This window comes from Ambystoma mexicanum, chromosome 11 (assembly GCF_040938575.1).
Source record: "Ambystoma mexicanum isolate Mex_15411 chromosome 11, UKY_AmexF1_1, whole genome shotgun sequence".
NCBI lineage: Eukaryota > Metazoa > Chordata > Amphibia > Caudata > Ambystomatidae > Ambystoma > Ambystoma mexicanum.
Genome location: NC_090934.1, coordinates 1,075,246,312 through 1,075,267,236, shown reverse-complemented (window position 1 = coordinate 1,075,267,236; position 20,925 = coordinate 1,075,246,312). Strand labels below are relative to the sequence as shown.

At 44.9% G+C, this 20,925-nt stretch overlaps 1 protein-coding gene across 3 annotated transcripts in view; it reads right to left on the bottom strand.

The window, feature by feature from the left end:
- The window catches only part of LOC138504113 (myosin heavy chain, cardiac muscle isoform-like), a 610,907-nt gene that overhangs the window by 86,350 nt on the left and 503,632 nt on the right, over positions 1-20,925 (bottom strand). For all 3 annotated transcript variants that reach the window (XM_069624333.1, XM_069624332.1, XM_069624334.1), the window contains 3 exons: positions 4,784-4,868; positions 4,147-4,336; positions 3,971-4,053 (listed from right to left, as the gene is read on the bottom strand). In XM_069624333.1, coding sequence (XP_069480434.1) covers positions 3,971-4,053; positions 4,147-4,336; positions 4,784-4,868 — 358 coding nt within the window. The remainder of the gene's footprint in view (positions 1-3,970; positions 4,054-4,146; positions 4,337-4,783; positions 4,869-20,925) is intronic.

The window sequence follows — 20,925 nt, the reverse complement described above, 5'->3', positions numbered from 1 at the left end:
TCTTTTACAACGTAAGGCACATTCATATCTTTAACCACATTCCAATCCATGAAGTTACCAGTGGCTCCTGAATCTATTACTACTGGACCACTTCCCTTTAATTCCTCTTTAATATACAAGGATACATTCAATGTAATATGTGGTACTGCTGCTTGGATGGTATTTGCCACTTGCTGATTTCTGGAGCTGTTAGTAGATGCAGAAGGTTTTGGACACCAAGGGCAATTTCCAACAAAATGTCCTGATTTCCCACAATATAAACATAAATGATTCTGTCTTCGCCTATCCTTCTCCTCCTTAGTTAAAGGACCTCTCACTTTATTTACTCTCTCTGCGTTCCCAGTTCTCAATTCTTTATTTACAATTTCTAATCTTCCTCTATCAACTCTAGGGAAAACTCTGGGTTGCTCAACTCCTCCTCTTCTACGCTCAGCCTTGCGTTCCCCTAATCTATAGTCAATTTGTATGACCAGATTAATTAAATCCTCACATGAAGTGGGTCTATTAACAATTGTAGATAATGCATCTTTCAATTCCTCCTTCAAACCTCTATAAAATAAAGATGATTGCTTCTCTTCTGGCCAATTGCTCTCTAATACTAAAGATCTGAACTGTGTTATGTAAGACACTAAATCTTTGGTTCCCTGTCTTAACTCTAGTAGTTCTCCATCTACTTCTTGAGATAATTGGCGTCTGTCAAACATCTTTTTAAATTCTAACTTGAAAGCTAACAAGTTCTTTAGTATTGGATTCTCTTGACCAACCAATAATACTGACCAAGTTGCTGCCTCACCAGTGAGGTAAGACAGCATAAAAGCTATTTTAGAAGCATCTGTGTTAAAAGCTTCAGGTCGACAAAGGAAATGAAGTTCACACTGTGTAAGGAAAATCTGGCATTTCTTGGCCTCTCCCCCAAAACGTTCTGGAGGTGCTAAGGGGACTGGACCTACAGGTATATTCAAACTTCCCCTGCGTCTTTCTTGAGAACTCGTTCCTTCACCCAAATCCTCTCTAATTAACACTGGTAATTCTCTACTAGTATCCTCTGAATCTCTTGACTCCAAAGAAATTTCTTCACCCTTACGGGTAACCTTGGAGTTTAACTCTTCAAACTTGACTTGTAATTCCTGATTTTCTTTTCGCACAGCCCTCATTTCCTCCCTTAACTCTGAAAACATGTCCCTTATGGAACTAGCTAGTGCCTCTGTGGGATCCATATCAGCTCAGGTGGAAAATATTATCGTGGGCCTTTCATCCTGTCAGGGTCCGGCTTGACTGAATTCCACAGGAGCTGATGCTGGCCCCACAGACCCTCACCAGGAGTTCACCTCTCAACCCTTAAACATAAGCTGAGCTGAAAACCCCAAGAAAGGGAAAGGGGAATTTGGAGAAAATAACAACGGAGACACAGCTGCCCTTCAACCGTCTGGTAGGCTCTGGTATCTGTGATAAACAAATACACCTGGTTACTAATATAATAAGAAAACTTCTTTTCTAAATTATGCTAAATAAATTCTAAACTCTTTACCTCTTAAACCTCAGTAAAAGACTTAGAGGTTAGTAACCTTTGTGGAATATCTTGTAAATATATCTTGTATTGTGCAAATAGTTCAAGCCAACCTAGTCTCTTTAGAATCCTAAAGTGATGGCCTTTGCAACATCTTTTCAGAATTAGATATTCTTCTTACTTCAAAGTTCTTCTGATCTTATGTAGTTTTCAATGCTTACATAAATTGCAGTCTTTCTCTGAAAACATTGAGTTCTATTTGCATAGATTACTTTAAATTATATTCTTTAACTTCCTGGAATACTGCTTTCTTTCTGCGTGTGAATTGTTTTCCTTATTTACAAATTTACACAAAGAACGTATAGTTTCTTCCTTTACTAGCGTGTGCGATAAACACGTGAAATCAGAAGACGTGAAGAGTTGTCCTCGCGTGTAAAATACACACGCGATTATCTGAAAAAACCTGCGCGCGTGAAAAATACGTAAACGCGATAAAAATAACACACGCTGATAAAAATGGACTTGCGCTCTATCGCAGCCCGACACGCGCTTTCTCTTGAGACGTATTTCGCGTAAAAAATATACACGCGCTAAAGTTAACTTGCGCAATTCTTTTAGGCACGCGCTCTATCGCAAACCACACGCGCTTTCTCAGGAAACGACTTTCACGTGAAAAATGTACACGCGCTAAAATTCACACGCGCAATTCTTTTTGGCACGCGCTCTATCGCAAACCACACGCGCTTTCTCAGGAAACGACTTTCACGTGAAAAATGTACACGCACTTTAAAAAGAACACGCAAACGGCAACTTGCGAGCTCGCGCACACATTAAACAGTCTTGAAGAACATTTCACACAGTTAATCAACTTTAAAATCCTACGCACAATCTTCAAGCTTGTTTTCCTTATAATAACTTTAACTGTAATGTCTCTTTTCTCAAATTAACTTGAAACTTGTTTACTCTTTAAGTTTTCTTATAAAAGAAAATGAAAGTTCACTGTGACAATCTCAAAATCTTTAAAAGAACGATCCCACCTGATGACTTCTTGTTCAAATTGGATCAGCAAACGATATTCTTACTTTGGTAGATTTTCTGAGCTCTGGAAAGGCCTTACTTAAGGAGCTTAACTAATACACAACCAGCCACTGAATTTCTCTGGATGAAAGGCAGTTTAGAATCTTGCTCATCTCCCAAGATTCAAACCCATTGTCCTCTCCACCAATCAGGCAACCAAACATATCATTGTTTCTTTAACCAATCAGAGTAAGTTTCTTTCACTCCATCTTGACTTGGGCAAGCACAATGTTAATTCTATGAACAAACTCTTCCTGTTACTAAACCAGCCAGTTCTAAAAGCACAACTAACCCAGCCAGCTCTAAAGGCACAATGTTAATCTTGTTACTCTTCCTGTTATGAAACTAGTCAGTCCAGACACTCAACAGGAATCTGGCCTACCATCTTTGGAGTACAAACCCCACATTTAATGCCCGAAAACGCTGGTAGAAACAGTGTATTAACTTACTTTGGGGAAGAAGACAGAAAAAGGTAGTTCCCCTTAGGTGTAGCCCATTGGAGGAATTACTCTGAGAATAGCACCCCCATAATTACCCTCAACCACAGAATAGGGGTTGAATTGTATAATTCACCAAGTAGCAAAATGACCGTGTAATGCATCGGCAATGCAGACATTGGCAATCATGTTAATGCTGCGACCACATGGTACCTCTTAAATTGGATTATCAGTATTTAAGGAAAATTGCATTTGTTTCCTGTAGCATCCTGCTAACATTTTTCGCATGCACTGGATGCCAATCCTAAGGAAAGGGAACTCCATTTGCAGCTAGAGTAGGAGCTCACCAATGCCCAGCAAGGAGACAGAGGTGTTGTTATGATAGTTCATAGTGAGCTAGTCTCCACAAAGTCTACAATCGTAACCCCCTCTCCCCTTTGAGTGGGCATTAGACACGACTTCAAAAAATACACAAAACAAACTCACTCTGTGAGAAAACAATCCACATGCAGCAAAAAGCACACAGCCTTTTCTCAGTACTAGTGTGGTCCAAAGGAAGACGACCTCACAGATTCCATTTCCATCTAGTAAAGCACCTTAGGGTTCCATAAGACACCTACAACTTTACCTCAGTATTCGTTGTATCATAATAATTTCAAAACCATCTGCTCATGGGAAAGAGAAGCAATATGGGTGTGATGAGGAGAGTGTGCGCCAAGTGGAAAATTCAGCAATACACAGAAGGGGTGTGCACTGGTTCATCAATTTTGTAATAACTGCTGAAGTAGTTGCACTACAGATGCTGGCCCCAGTTGGCAGAGTTCCTGAGAGATTGGAAATGAAGGAGAGTTATAAAGCTTACTGGCATTTGCTTGGTTACTCACTCCCGGTCACTCATTCTCTAAGCCTGGCTGTTATTCCTTATTCTGCAGCGCCCTTTAGTGCTCACCTTCAGGATTTCCTGCAGCTGAGAGAGTCCAGTCAGGGCCTGGTTCTTTTCTTCCTGCAGGTCTCCACCCCTTGCCTTACAATCTGTAAGACAGAAACACAGAGCACAGGGTAAATGTCCATTCTATTTTGCCACATTTCCGTTGGTAAGGTAGGGCTCTGAGGAAATGTTCTTACCATCAATCATCTTGTTCAGTTTCTCCAAGAAGGTTTCACAACGAGAGCATTTTGTACCGACATCTGCTTCTTCCTTCTTTTGATGTCCAGAGGTCTGGACTTTTTTGGGGGTCCAAAGTCCACTTGATGCTGGAGACATTGTCCGGCTTCCCCGCGACTCTCGCTCTGTGAGGTCATCAGACTGTGCTAACTAGAAAGGAACAGCACTTTAAAAGGGAGCTCAATGCCCACCAAAACTTCAACTCTCCCTCAATCAAATCGCTTAGACAGCATTTCCCCAGCTGGGTAAAATGTATACTTCGTATTCCGACAATGCTGGTCATGCAGCCATGCAAAGCAGGAAGCCAACAGACCTACAAAGGTGTCGCACATGTGTCTGTCATTTCATGTGTTCACCTACCACTTCACCCACTTACACAGTCAATTTCCCATTCACTCATCCCATGCATCCGTCCGATCCCTTTCCATTCCACCTGTCCACCCATCTCACCAATTTCATCAATCCCAAAAATCCCCCAAAAAATCCCATTGTACCACTCAACAAATCCCACCCAGCCACACCATCACATCCCATTCCATGGAGTGTATATTCCCCCATGAAATATAATTGTTACAGGCAAAGGTGACCATTGCTCACTTTCAGTGCTAAGGAAGAGACTTTGATCTCCATCTCGGTTTTCTCCATTTCCCGCAGCTGCTTCAGGTGTCTGAGAGCCTGATCCCTGGTGGTTCAACACAAATAGCAGGGTGAGTTTGATACATCTGTCTTACATTCAATCATAGCCTGTCATGATGTCCTGCACATCGCTCAATCTTTTGTGACGGATAGTTCACTGATCTTCTAATAAAGTTTGAAAGGTTAAGGTTTGGGGGGTGCAGGTGGTGGGGACGGGAGTGGCGGGTAGTTGGAAAACTGGAAAATGTGAACACCAAAAGTGAGAAAGTCCCACAAATAAGCTACCTGTCAAAATAATTAGGGGCAAGTGATTGCAAGCTTGTGGGGCATGGAGTTTGTCTCCTCAATATAGTATTAAAATGAAAAACGTTTAACACTATAGCACAGTGAGTAAAGTGCTCGCTTTCACATCTGTGCAGACCCTGCTGCCAAAGGTTCGAATCCCGGCAGGGCCAAACTCAGCCTTTCATCCTTCCGAGGTAGATCAATGAGCACCACACACCGTAAGGAGCGCTCAGGTACCTGAGGGTTCGTAGTTCTATATAAATGTTAAATCATTATTAATAAAGGGCCGACAGAAGGATCCGAGGTAGGACGAAGCAGGGGAATGTCAGGAGTGCAGTAGAGCGAACACTTTAAACGAAAAATCTAATTCGGCAAAAAAACGAACATGTTTATGAAGTTGATAGCAATGTACACAATAAGGTATATTTGCAAACATGAGTATTCCACGTCAAACTTTGAAGTTTTAACTTTTACTTTTTCTAAACTAAAGATCTATAATTATGAAATGTTGAGTTGAATTCTGGATACCTACCAGCATTAGAGAACTGCACATCGTTTGTTTTACAAGTTGTTATAATAAAGGTTTAAGAGCGTTTTTCGCCACACTTGTGTTATGTTACTGTGCTTTTAACCTTCACCAAATCACCACTCTAGTAGTTTCAGAGGGCATGACCCTTGCTGAGGAGTATCTTTGTCTCCCGCCCCCCCAGGGTGCTCCAGACCTTAGTCTGCTTGAGGAATAGTGAGCAAAGCAAAGGAGGAATGAAAGAGCAACGAATTATGGGGAGAGAGGAAGGATCTAGGGGCAAAGGGAGGCGTGTTGTGTGAGGATGGGTGTGTGTTCGCCCATCTCATATGGATGGCCAACTTGAGCAAGTTAGGGAATAGATAGATATCTGTGGTGAGATAGTATACTTAATTTGGTTCCAAGGCAGTTTTGGAGGGCCTCAAATTAAATATTGAGTAGTGTTGGGTGTCTGACAGGCTCGAGAGAGTGCTCTGGCAATCCTGCTAGAGATGTCGGCTTAATATAGCTGCTGCAGGGCTTCTGGGACTGCCAAGCCAATCTTACTTCTAAGGCCTACTCCAAGAGTGGTACAGTCTTAAAGGTGAACGTTGGTTCTAGGCAGAAGCAAAAATAAAACAAATGCATTGGGCAGCCATTTTTATATATAGGAGGTACGTATGCACACTTCCATGTCGATGAACTGGTTGGATTTGAGACTCAACTTGCACCCAGCATAATTTAAAAGCCTCCCTTTTAGATATTGCTGGGATGTTTATTGTAGAAAAGAAAGGTCAGGGGTCAAGTCCTAAAAAAAAAAGTGGGGGTACTCATTAACATACCAATTGAATGTGGCATCACTAGAAATTAGCATATCAAGGTGCCCTCTGAAAAAAGTCGGGGGACTGCTGAAAAAAGTGCCAGGGGTGGGGGGGGGGACTATGTTCATCCACGTGTACCCTCGATTGAAGCCCTGAGAAAGGGGAGCAGATGGGATGGCTTTCCTGGACAGGGATTTGCAGAACTGCGTCCCTGCTGCACGCCCACAAACAGAGCAAACATTGGTAGGTTCTATTAGCCATCCAGCACTGCTGCCTGCAGCAAACACCCGAAAGGGGCACGTGGATATCAAATGTGGTCTACGCGAACCACACCATCACACATGCAGCCAGCTACTGCGCCCCCTAGCGTGGGACACGTTCACTCATTGTACAAAACACACAATACCCTAGACGTTCCAACAGTTACTGAAAACACCAGAAAAGGAATAGCCTCTCCCCGAGCAAACAGTCTCCCCTGAGCCTGCCCCTTCCTGAGTGAGAAAGGAGTGGGCGATGCCCTTTAAAATAGAAATGCACGTGTTCGCCTTGCCTTTGGACCAATAGTTAAGCAGCCCAGTGTAATTCTTTGAAGCACTGAAGATACGGGCAGAGACTCTTGTTGGTTATAGAGTGCAACTGTCGAGTCCATTCATAGGAGGACATTCTACTCTTGGAGCCTTCACTAGATTGTCTCATGGCCAGTAACTGGAAATTTAAAGGTGATTCTAACACTTAGTATAAGCCAGTGAGGTCCATTGAGGGCTAGTTTGATTGGTTTGAGTTACTACCTGAATTGTGGCATTCTGCAAGTCAACAATTGCTTCCTTCTGAAACCCTGTAGTCCAGTCATTTCAATAGCCAATCTTGCAGACAATAATCGCTTGCTAGCTACCAACTGACCACCTCTTGCTAGCCATAGATGAGTACTGCTATAAGAATTTTAGTGGTAGTAATCTCCAAAACCAAGGATACTCCCTTCAGAACACTCCTGGTTCATGTGTCCCTCAAACCCGACCAGCTGACATTCTGATAAGCCTTGAAGACCAGCATGTCCTGTCTAGGCTTATGAACTTTCTTCCTCCGTGCTAAACATGTTGCCCCTGGTGGGAGGACATACTCCAACAGTTCCCTCCGCTTTCCTGTCAGAGTGCATGTAGACTGTAGAGGAAGGTAAGTTCCTCTGTTTTTTCCCAGGCACCCCGGGCCTTACCGCAAAACTGCGATGCCGACTTGCTTGCATTTTTAAACTGGAGATTTTGGGAAGCTTTGCATCTGCCCCTCGCTTTCACTTTAATGTATGCAGTAGACACCCTGCAACCCCCTGCAGCTCATTATGCCAAACTAGGGGAGCTGGAGACACCCCCGCAACCCAGGCTCACCTAGTTCGGCATTTTGCGATTTGTCGTTTTCACCTATGCCGAATGCGCAGAAAACGTGCATTCAGCATTTTGTATAAGATTTTTTGAGGCAATACTTGCTTATCGGTTCTAATGCCAATATTGCACTTCCTCCTCCAGCATCAGGGACCGCACCCATGTCTCAGTAGGGCCCCAATAGGCTTACACATTGTTCATGCACCCTACCGTTTGGTCCCCTGCAATGCTTGCAGGTCTCCGTAGGGGATCATGGGCCTGACTGACTCATGCCTTCCCTTGCAACATAGCAACAGCACTACCTGTTGGTTTCCATTGTCCACCGCACCCTCAGACATTTTCATGTGATGGTGTGTCGAGAAATGGGTGACCATAAAAAGACTCGCCCTTCGTAAGTAAAAAGGAGCTGCCTCTGAACCCTCAGGAGCCATGTGCAGGCATCCCACCCTGGGACAGGATGACATCCCTCATGGGTGGGGCCAGCATGCCTCCTCCTGCTTGGCTCCCAGTATTTGTCTCCCGCTGACTCCCTTTCAGTCGAGAGCCTAGCTGTTCCTCAGAGATGGGAAACAGTGGGATTGGGTTTCTCTATCCAAAAAGAGCTTCCCTTTACCTCAGAGTGGACCGGTAAGCACTTTTTCACGGATCAACCACATCTAGGTAATTTCTCTATCATCTACAGGAACCAGTTCATGCCTGCTCCAGGGCTTCCGGAGCAGTCTTCACCCAGTCCTGAGTTTGGGACTATCCCTGCTGCATGATTTAAGGGCCTTCCATGTGGTCTGGGGGGACTCTCACATGGGGATATTTTACTCTTTTATGACCTCCTATGCCTTGAGTCCAGTCTTTAAAAAAATCAAAGAGGCCTTGCCCCCTACGGCTCTGCTCTGAGCGGCTCCCCTGGTCTAGGTCCACACTGGGTCTCTGGTGCCACTGGTATCTATTGCGCAAATAGCTCCTTGGATCATGGATCATGGAGGCAGCCCCTGCACTGCTTGTGATAATCTCTGTGGTAACGGTACTGCTTCTTGTTCCAGCTGCTCCTCTGACCACAGTAACTTCTGTGGTGTCAGTGGCACAATTTCCCCAGCCCTCAGTAGCCCAAAAGAACATCTTGCTGGTTAAGGATGGAGGCCCTTATGGAGAAAATGGAAGGTTCAGTGTTTGCCTTTACAAAGAGGGGGGCAGGTACAGAATGAGAGGAAATGCCATTAAATGCAGGAAGAAAGAATTTGACATTGACCTTTTGGGGCATACAATGTGGCCAACAGCAAAGACTGATTTAGAAATCCGGGTTCCTGGATTGACTCTATTCTGCCCAGGAGGGCCTCTTAGAAAACAAAAAACCAAATGAATGGGTTGTTATAAGCTAATACATTCCCTTACTTAACACTCCCCAAATTCTTCAAAACAAAAAATTGTAGAGAATTTCACCCAGATGTATCAAATTCTTATTGTTATATGGCAACATCTATTGTGCATAGTGATTTTCGAATATACATCAGAAGTCATACAGCGTATCGTGAAAATAACAAACATATAATCCAATAAATTTACTCATACATAGAACAACAACTGGATCTCTGCTGTCGATATATAGCGACAGGGGTCAGTACAATAAACATGTACATAGACATAAAATAATTTTTTCATAGCAGTGTTCAAAAACAATTGATAACACTGTAATTCCAAAGTTTGTCTACACCAAGGTGTTTCAGCCGTCTACAAGGGCTGGATGTGCCTCTAAACTAACACGGCCTTCATCAGGACGGGGGGGGGTGTATGATAGGGATGTACCCATGGTGCTGTGGGAACAAGATAGCCACGGGTGTACTGATGGGGTAATTCTCATCAGTCAAAAAGTCACAGTGGACTCCTCGAGCAGCTCGAGACTGTGAAACCTAAATCACCATCGATCTGGAGGCAGTGCAGACCAGAAGTCCTTCGGCGCATTAACCGCTCCGTGTCTTCTTGGGCTCTGATGACAGACACATTCAGAGGACACGCTTGGAAGCAGATCCATCGTTATCATTCATACTGTGCATTGCCAAGTACACAGGCACCCGCCTCGAGGAATCCACTGTGAGCTTTTGACTGATGAGAATTACCCCATCAGTACACCCATGGCCATCTTGTTCCCACAGCAGCATGGGAACATCCCGATCATACAGCCCCCCTGTCCTGATGAAGGCTGTGTTAGTTTAGAGGCACATCCAGCCCTTGTAGACGGCTGAAACACCTTGGTGTAGACGAACTTTGGAATTACAGTGTTATCAATTGTTTTTCAACACTGCTGTGAAAAAATTATTTTATGTCTATGTAAATGTTTATTGTTCTGACCCCTGTCGCTATATATCGACAGCAGAGATCCACTTGTTGTTCTATGTATGAGTAAATTTATTGGATTATATGTTTGTTATTTTCACAATACGCTGTATGACTTCTGATGTATATTCGAAAATCACTATGAACAATAGATGTTGCCATATAAAAATAAGAATTTGATACATCTGGGTGCAATTCTGTACAATTTTTTGTTTTGAAGAATTTGGGGAGTGTTAAGTAAGGGAACGTATTAGCTTATAACAACCCATTCATTTGTGGTTTTGTTTGCCAACAGCAAAGACTTCATGTTTTTGGCCTCAGCAGGAAGCCCACAGAGCCCAGGATCCGGGTGCCAAGGACTGCTAATTGCCACTCTCTTTTGGTTGCAAGTCTTGTTAGACAGCACCCTCAGGATGCATACATGCCCAGTCAAACATGGCACTTCATATACAAGGGTGAGGCACTCGTGCCTGAGAACCGCAAAAAATGCCACGTGGGTGCTGGTCACCAGACCGACGCTCATTACTAATGATGGGTAGAATTTATGACACAGGGATAGGTCAAGCAGAATTGTACAGGCATGATAGCATGGGGCTGCTCAAGTGGGATGTTACTTTACAAAGCATGTTAAAAAGTAACCAATTAAATGTATCTTATTGTTTTATGTATGATTCTCATGGTGTGATACTCTATAAGAACCGGAGAAATCTGTGCATGGGGGCCATATTTTCGGGACAAAGATACTCTGCAAGTTTCTCTGTCCTTTTCACTACAGCTGTACAGTAATTAAATTGGCCCTTAGACCCATTTTAGCTTTCAAAAGAATCATGAACATTAGGAATGTGATCATTAGGAATGACATCTCACACATTAAACCACAGGTGAACAAACAAACCACATCGTGGGGGATGCCCCGGGTGGTTGGACACTATCCGTGCGGTTCCTGTGTGATGTGCCCCCGCAAATCTCTCAATGTGGACATACCATTGAATAAACCTTGGAGGATTCAGGAACACACCAATTGTAACACTGAACATGCAATTTATATGATCACTTGTCCGTGTGACCTACACTATATGGGGAAAACAAATCGCAAGTGTAAAGCCAGACTCATCAAACTCCACAGTTGCATAAAGAATGGGATTGAACAAGCACCGTTTGTTAAAAACTTCATCAACAAATCTCATACTTATTTGGACATCAAGTGGGTGATTTTGAAAAAGGTCAGGGGCAATAACCTACAGGAGATGAACCGCAAATAGTTAAATCTGGAACATAATTTGATCTTTCATACCAAAAGTCACCTTGTGGGGCTTAATGAAAGTGTTGAATGGCACAATGTTTCACTTTGAATTCCTTGTTTAACGCTGGGTAGATAAGTCTGTGTTATTCTACATCGTCCCTTTAAGTGTGTTTTGGGCTTGGACGTGCAATTTGCAATGTGGAATGCGCAATTTGAAGGCCCATATGGGGTGTCACCTTTAACATTGGTGAGGTCAATCAATAACAATACCATTATTCTTGATATTGCGAGCTGATATCGACCGATGTATCTATGTGTCAATTTATGAGTTAGTCATGACCAACTGTTTGACCTTTCAGGAATGCCAATGTGACAGGATGTCAAGTTAAACTGTAAGCTCACCTAAGTTTGATTTCAAATTGAATGACTGTGCCCTTTGATGAATGAGCACATTAGTATTTGACAGGTGAGGCACTGAAAAGACCCATTGGGTGACTTGATGTAGGCCTTAAGTGATAGTCGGTCTCTGTCCCTAGGGATGTGGCTATTAGCCATATGCTGAGCGCATGTTTGGCAATTGGGGAAGTTGGAGAGTGTTGTTCCATTGTTTGGTTACTTTGGCTTGAAGGCTGAGGAATTTGTTTCTCCCATTTTTCACTGGCTTCCACAGCTGTGATGTGTGTGCGTGATGATGTAATCACGTGACATTTTTTGAAATAGTGGTGTTTTCTGCTAGGATATGCTCTTATCTTTTTAGTGGGTCCAGCGGGTTTGCTGATATTGTGGCAGCACAGGGAATGGCAAGTTTCTGTTGTTTGTTGGGCCTTACTACAATGACTTATGTGTGTGAAACCGCGTTCTGGGTTGTTGCACTGATTCTAATCTGGCACTTTTGTGACTTTGTACAATGACTAGCTACCTGTTGGTGGAACTGGTGAAGGAGAGAGGGAGTGACCGCAGGGACACAGAAATTATCTGTGTATCCTGGTGAAAGCCAAGATCACCTGAAAGGTAATGTTCTGACATATTGCACCTATGTATGAGCATTTCCATGTAAAGTGTTGTGGCTTGTATTGTGGACACAAGTTGTGTTTAACAATGGGGAGTAGATCAGACTGATTCAACATGATACAAGTTGGGGATTTCTAACTAAAACAGTGATTTCTCTTGAAGTTTTGAGTATCTCTTTGGTTTTGATTTTTAGTTAAGAAAGTATGCAGCACTTCGATTGAATACTAAGGCTTACACTACCATTCTTTATTGCTCAGCCCCTGAGGAATGTTCTGTATTAACTAGATCCTAAGGACAGTAACATGTTGGGTAATGTTTGAGCACAGATCGATAACAATTTGTTGGATTTAAACTGTATATTATGTCCCAGGAATAATTGGTTGTATTTTTGTTCTTGGGCAAGGGATGAATGTTAATATTTTTGTCACATCTAGTGCCTGTGATCTTATGATTTACCATACGTGTGTGTTTTTTATGTAATTATTAAAGTGAATGTTGTAATACCCATGCATCTCGCTTCCACTCATTCAGAGTATTGTTGAATGGCACAATGTTTTTTGGGGTCCATTTGCCCAATGTGGCTTATGTGGTGTTCCATCATCCTCTTTCTAGATCTCGCGTGTGGACAAGGTAGGGAATTTGTAGTCCCCTCATTCTGTGTGATGCTGTGGAGCTGACATGGTACATCGAGTAGGTAAAAGTGTATTTTTCTTTGATGGGATGTGTGATTAACTTTTGCTTTGACTGTAAGGTGCAGTAGATATAATATTGATATGTGTCTTGTATATTTTTTTGGGTTGTAGAGTGGACATATTTATATGGTTTTTTGAAGACGTCCACATTAGTAGTGAAGAATGGGTGAACTTATTTCGCTGTTGAGTACCATGGATTACCCACCAGGTAGTGACAAAAAACTTTTTTTGTCTAATTTTGGGTATACTCTAGAATTAAGGTGTATCATTGTGAAGGACCTGCAAATTGTTGGACTAAGATAGTATCTCTTTGGTTTTGATGTTAGTTAAGAAAGTATGCAGCTCTTCGATTGAATACTAAGGATTACACTACCATTCTTTATTGCTCAGCCCCTGAGGAATGTTCTGTATTAACTAGATCCTAAGGACAGTAACATGTTGGGTAATGTTTGAGCACAGATTGATAACAATTTGTTGGATTTAAACTGTATTTTATGTCCCAGGAATAATTGGTTGTATTTTTGTTCTTGGGCAAGGGATGAATGTTAATATTTGTGTCACATGTAGTGCCTGTGATCTTATGATTTACCATACTTGTGTGTTTTTTATGTAATTATTAAAGTACACCCATTGATCTCGCTTCCACTCATTCCCTCTTCTGACCTGGCACTACTGGAACTGCCTGCCTCTTCATGTTCACTTCTACTAAAACTAAAGCTCCACATACTAAGCCAATATGGAGCATACTCCACTCCTGAAATTACTTCCACTGTACATGCTGCCCTGTATGCATTCAGTCTCTTCAACCTATTGTAAAATGGCTATCCTGTCCCTGATCTCTGTTCCATGCATTCCAAAACATCCACTGGCCAGTGAACACTACCTCTCAGACTTATGTTTGGCACCCGACTCAAGATGCCCCACTGACTGTTGTTTCCTTAATGTAAGGGTTACGGGTTGAAACACCCTGTACCTTCAATGGATACAATCAATATATTCCCTTAATACAATTGTTTAGCCTTAATTGCAAAGTCCTGGCATACTTCTTGGTCAAAGGAGTTCATGACAGCACACTTGAGTTTCTCTTATGGAGGTTGGACATTTCACATCAGATTCAAGGTGGCTCACAAAGTAATTCTAGGTCTGTTGATAAACTCTCTGCTTTCCTCCCTTCAAATATGGAGGTGCCAACTGAGCCCTTATATACACCTTTGTTCCAGGATGTGATTTTGCAAATTATGACAAAGTCCCCAGACTTACTCTGGGGACATCCAATAGGGTGACAGAGGGAACCAGGGCCCTTCCTGGAGCTAGTGGACGATGGACATGGGGCAGAGGATACCCTGGTCACTGTGATGAAGTCCCAAGACAAAACTTCAGGACTGATAGTGGAATGTTCAAAGAGACCCAGGTGCCACCCCAAGCTAGTGGCTGCTTGTCAGGGTTCCTGAATTGGTAGTTCCTCATATGTGTGAGTCTATGGGCCTCATTACACGGAAGGCGGTAATGGTTAACGGCCACCGTTAATGGTAACGGTGACGGTTAACCATTACCGCCTTACTACGAGGTCCCTTAGCGGGTTGGTGCTTTAACGCCTGCTTTTTGCAGGCGTTAAAAACCAACCCGCTAAGGGACCTCGGAGCTAATTACGGCACCGCAAAATTGCCTTGGAATGGGGCGGTAAATCCCCTTTCCGCCAAGGCGGTGCCGGTATTTTACCAGCATGAGCCATGGCGCTAATAGAGTCATAGCCTTCCGTGTAATGAGGCCCTATGTGTCAGAGGTTTGTTATTAAGTTATTTCCTTAACTTATAGGCTTCTCTCCTTAACTGCTTTTCTTCAGTTCCCCCAGGGGAGTTTAGAGTGACACACTATATCAGTTTTATGCTAAACACTCATGGGGGTCTCTTGGGCCAGCGTCAGTTCCTGCAGAAAACACTGGAAACCAGTCCTGACAATACTCAATCAACCCTGTGGAGGTGGGAGGATCCCCAGACCAACCCCACTGGTTCTCAGGACTAAGGATGGGGGCAGTTGTAGGAGCACTCACATACACCCCAACCATGCTCATGGTTATGGGATCAGCCACAAACCCCTTGAGACATCTGTCCAACTTATTGGGGATTCTAGAGAACTGGTTCAGCCCAATAGCCAGAACCGAACATCAAGCGTGGAAGTTAATACCTTGATTTTGAATGAAACTGAGTGGCATTGTTTGGAGTTCAACGGCAAGTATGTCAATACGGTTCTATGTAATTTCTTCGATTTTTGTAGGTCGCCTGACCAAAAAGACTGTTTTTTTGGTCGATTTTAGGTGGCCTACAACAATAGAAAAAATGACATGCACCTCAAATATTGATAAGGCAGTGGCAGAATCCAAGATGGCAACATGCCTTAAAATGACTCAGGCTATTCTCCTTTCAGCCTACATGCCCACAGACAAATGGCCATATCAGAGAACAGACCTGCCTACATTACCCAATTGCAACCCATATCCCAGAGCACCACCTAAGGGGAGGAGATCCAAAACTATAAAAACCAGATTGCTCAGTTAGAAGGTGTGGGTGTTTGAGAACGAGCTGGAGAAAGCTGCTTTGAAGAGTTTGGGGAATGAGGGGTCTTTTGAAAGGAGTACTAGAGGAGATACCATCTGGGGGAGTGCTATTGAGGAGGGTGGAGGAGAAGGTTATACCATCTGGAGGAAGTTATATTGAGGTTGGAGGAGAGTGTATACCATCTGCAAGGACTTATATTGAGGAGGTCAGAGGAGAGAGTCACACCATCTGGCGGGAGCTATATCGAGGAGGTTGGAGAAGAGACTTAAACCATCTGGGGGCATTATATTGAGGTTTAAGGAACAAGATGCCAGAACTGAGGTGGAAGGAGGAGATCAAGCCCCCCTAATAGCCAGTGAGATTAGGTAGGTTCCTTTCGACCAGGTTGTTCCAAGCCAGAGTTCGGAGGTAGGTGGGGGAAGGAGTTGTTGCAGTAGCTAGGGAGGCTGCACCAGAGGTAGCCAGTAAGGGAAGATCTTGGGGACCAGCTCCCTAGAACAAAGAGATGTGCCAGATAGCCCCCATAGCCTAACACCCTGTGAGAGTAAAACTTTGTTGGGAAAGATCCATCAGTGTCTGCGACTGCTCAAGGAGAACCTAAGATTTTGTCAGGCCTGCTACCTGTCAACCGGAAGAGCCTCTGCTGCAGATGGACAGGTACCACAAAAACCCATAAGATGAGGACATAAGTCTGGGTAATCCATTGGAATGTGGAATGGGGCCAGGATGAGCCCAAACATTGGCTGCTGTAAGAAACTCGTTTCTTTACTTATGATTCCTTCGATTTGCCATCAATTTTGTTCAGCTTGCCTCCACCACACCTTTTGGATTGCTTTACACATCCTGATCTCCATGGCCAGATATAATTGCGTGTTTTTCGAACTGTCATGAGAAACGGTTCTTTGGCACCTTTTGTGTACAGTCCACCTCACAACTAGTTTATTTCCCTTGCTTTGGTGTTGAAATCTTTGGTGTGGATATACATGCTGCTGAACGTAAGCCTTATTTGCCACTAGCTTGTGCAGTTATTTTCTGCCTCCCTGAATCACATCCACCCTTTGTTAAAAACTAAACCATTTTGTTCTACAACCCAGCTTGTCCTGTCTTATGTCTGCACTTGCACACTCCGTGACATCACCCTAACATAGCTCCCATCAATGGGCAGCAGACAGTCATTTGCTAGCTAAAGCTTCTACTACCCCTTTAAGGGCCCTGCCTAGGGATCCACAACCACACGTAGAGATGTGCGCCACGTCCTCAAGACAAGCTTAGTGAAACACAGGGACCGCCTTCCCCATGAACTATGGTGATATCTCTGAAGCGCTTTCCATGCTCACCGCAAGCCCTGCTCAAGATGCAGACACCAGCGTGCATGCTTGGACTGAAACAAAGAAGCATTTCAAGAGTCCAGCGTCTGTACAGACCTCATGCTATTACATGTGCGACTTCCGCAGGATAAAATCAATTCCATTCTGCAGGAAGCAATCACATGACATCAGTAATAATGATGCACACGTGTAGGCCCTTACCCACAAACTGTACCCAGGGGAGGAGTCGCCAGTTTAAAAGAGGGTGGTTTTAGCATGGCAAGGTGTAGTTGTTTGGAGACAGAGGGTGTGACAGAGGTTGGGAGTAAGTTGGCGGTTCCGGAAGGATGCAGTGGAAGAAGTGTAGAGAGAGACAAAAGGGGAGGAAGTTGGCATGGGAAATTCATCATTAGGTGGTAAGAGGAAGTATCAGGAGGTGGTCAGAGGAAGTCATGAAGAAGTGGTAGGTGGAAGTCATCAGAAGCTTGTAGCAGAAAACCATCAGGAGGTGGTAGCAGAAAGTCACAAGGAGGTGATTGATGGAGGTACTCCAGAGGTGGTATGAGAAAATACTCAGGAGGTGGTTGGTGGATATCAGCACAAAGAAGTCGATAATCAGGTGAAAGCACAAATGGCTAGTGAGATGATAGTGTCAAAACACAATATGGTCAAATCTGCTGAAGCTGCTGAAACCACTTATTGTCCCTCTGAATTCTGCCAACAATTGGTTCTAGTCTCAGCTGAAGGCAAAAGCACAGATGGGGAACGAGGAAGAAGGCAAAAGGGAAATGGGTGCAGGTGTTTGCGCCACAGAGTGTTCCCCTGCCTGATTCTGCTGGCTTTTGCTGTTGGAGCTTTTCCTCTCCCCCTCACCGGACACTGAAGGCCTGCACCAACCCCCTGCAAGGGGGAAGCCCGTGGGGGGAAATGGTGTGGGTGTTTGCGCTGCAGGGTGTTGCGTAGCAAGGGCGGAATATTGTGTGCATTGCGTGTATTATGAAGAGGCTCCGCTGCCCATACTGCTGCTAATAAGAATTGGCAAATGACGAACGCTGAAGATCTGGAGGAGGAGAAAGGAGGTGTTGAGGAGGGAACCCTATAGGAGGCGCCCAGATAACAGGGCAGCATTCTCCTTCCTCTCCCCTAGGTAAGGGGGAGGTGTGGGGTGAAAGCCTGCGGAAACCGGGTATTTTGGCCAGGAAGATCCTGAGGTGCGGGAATCCCGCCAAACAGAACAAGAAGCCCACGAAAGGGCAACAATACACCGGGGCCCACCTGGATGGGAGGCCCGGGGCCGTAAGCTGGGAGGTGGGGTGTTTGTGCTAAGTATGGTGGGGCAGTGCCTTTTGGCGCTGCCCCACTTAGCATGCACATGGTGGGGTCGGGCTGCTGGGTCCCTTAACAATGGGAACCCAGACAGCGCGTCTCCAAGACAGGAGGGTGAGGTGAGAGGGGCAGGTGACAACCGGCAGTCGCTGCCCCCTGTCACCTTGCCCTCCATACTTCAAAGGCCCCCCTTCCCATCCTGCGGATGCTGAGCGGGGGCCTTTTGAAGTTCAAAGAAGGGGCCGCCTTGCCCCCAGGCCGAATTTTGCCTTTATCTGGCAGGGGCAAGGTGGCCCTTCTCATGCTTCCTCCCCGTCAGCCACGAACAGCAGCAGGACGGCTGCAGGTCTCCGGGCTGAGTTTCACCAGCACACTGCCAGGTTCTTCGGGACTCGAGCCACTCCAGCATTCCAGAGCACGGCTGGCAGTGCAACTTCACGGCTGATAAAAAGAAAGGAGCTGGAGAGGGAAAGCAGTAAATCAAGGCTGCAGGCAAGCTGCAAGTGTACACAAGATCGCAGATTGGCAGGGGGACTTTCCCAGGATTTCCATTCACAAACTGCAAGACTGCGGGAAGAATAATTTTCATTACTTTTGAAGGGTGCAGTGAGACGTGTCTTTCACCAGCCCCTCCAGCCTCCACGAGGACAGCTGACAGCTGCGGAGGCGGGCCAAAAAGAAAGATGCTGCGCAGCATTTTCCAGCTGCTTACAGGCTGCCTCTGCCAGATCTAAGATTGGCAGGAGGTGGTTGGACGAGGGGCACCCATAATAAAGCCTCTGGCCTGGCTGCAGCATTCCATACCGAAGACTGGACCGGGGGCACTGAGCAGCAGCTTATGAAGTCTTGAGCCCACCTTGAAGTTATCCAGAAGGCGATCCCCGCTCAAGCATCATTAAGAAAATAAACAGTTCAAGCGTGTGCGGCTTTCAATGCTATTCAAAGAAAACACTGGCGTTAAAACACGCCTGGCCTCATAAAGTGTTTTCAGAGAATCGAGTTGGAAGCAAGACGACACAGAGCAACAGATGAAGGGCAAGTTAATGGCTGCCTGGCAATCATGCCATTTGCAAGCAAAACCAGTTGGTACAGTGAAACGGCCCGCTTAAAATCAGGGGGCAACTCTGCCAGCAGGCTCACAGGCATTTTCGTGCGACTGGAGCCCACAGCATATGCAGGACCTCGCAGCAGGTAGTTGGGGGCCACTAAAACATGGCTCCTATAAACAGCACTACCCCGGGAAGTTTACAAACCGGCATGCCTGGCTTTAGGTTTTTTCTGAATACCTTGCTTCGAGGGGAACACTGTGGTTCCAGACTACAAGAAGAAGATCAGGACAAGAGCCACAACCGGAAAGAAGGGTCAGGACAGCAACAGCCAGCATCACAATTCGCAGACGCACTGGAGTATGAGGACAACGGCTATGATGAGCCAGCAGAAAAGGAGCAGCCGGCAAGGAAGAAGCAGCGTTGTGATGTCCGCAGCATGCCCGCCTCTTCAGACACCCACCACGGCACCAAAAGAAAAGCACAATCAGGTACTGTGAAAAGCAATGTTAGAACAATTTTTTAAAATGGCATAAGGATGAGGGTGCTGGGAAAATGAAGAGGCATAGGGATGACTCAAGCAGCTCCAGCAGCAAGAGTGACAGCATGGACACAGAGTCTGACTCTGGGGGGCGAGGATGTCCAGGGCCAACTTAAAGCATGGGTTGGGCCTAGCAATGATGTGTCTCCAAGCCCACACATGAATAAATATGGGGGACGCACAGCCGGCAAAAGTGTGAATAGAAGCCTATGGCATGGCACATAGAGCGCAAAATTAAGACTTGGAAGAAGCAATTCATTGATATTTGTTGCCTATTGGAATATGAAGAATTAGGTTGTGTTTTCCGAGAGGGATAAGAAAGAGGAAGAAAAAGCGAGAGAAAAGAGGCCCACCCTGGAAAAGAATATTCAGAATTGGGAGGCCTCTTTTCAAATCCTTTCAACCCAGAAGAGGGCACCGCATTGATTGCCTACCACCATAGAATCCTAGAGATCCACAATACCTTTGGGCAGAAATCATGGCTGAACTACGACAGGGAGTTCAGGAAGGAGATGCAGAGATTCCCTGACCTAGGCTGGGAAGAGGAAGACCCCAAACTGTATATTTCCCATGCCTTAAAAGAAAACTCAGCTCAGTGTGCTCTGCTCAGAATAATAAGGACCAAGAGCAGCAAAAACAACAGAAGGGATAGAAACAGGCAGCATAGCTAGCATAGGTCACAACAAGACAGTGCAAATGCCAACAAAAACAAACTCCCGTTTCGAAGACCGCCCCCAAGGAGGCAAAAAGCGGGGCAGAATAAGAGCAGTTTGGCAACTGCAGCACGGGGGGGGGGCAAAGGGAGCACCCCGGGACCTGCTGGTATTTCAACAGCGGGTCATGCAACAAGGGCACTGAGTGCTGATACAAGCACCAATGCAGCACATGCAATGGTGACCACAGCAGCAACGACTGCACAAAAGCCTCTCCCTCCAGGCCCAGCCCAAAAGTCTCAGAGGGTAAAAACATGTACTAGTAATAAAATGGGAGGCTCACCAACAGAAATTGACCAACTAATAAAAATGTTAGAGAACTACCCTGACCCTGCAGCTAGATAATTCTTGGGTCAGGGC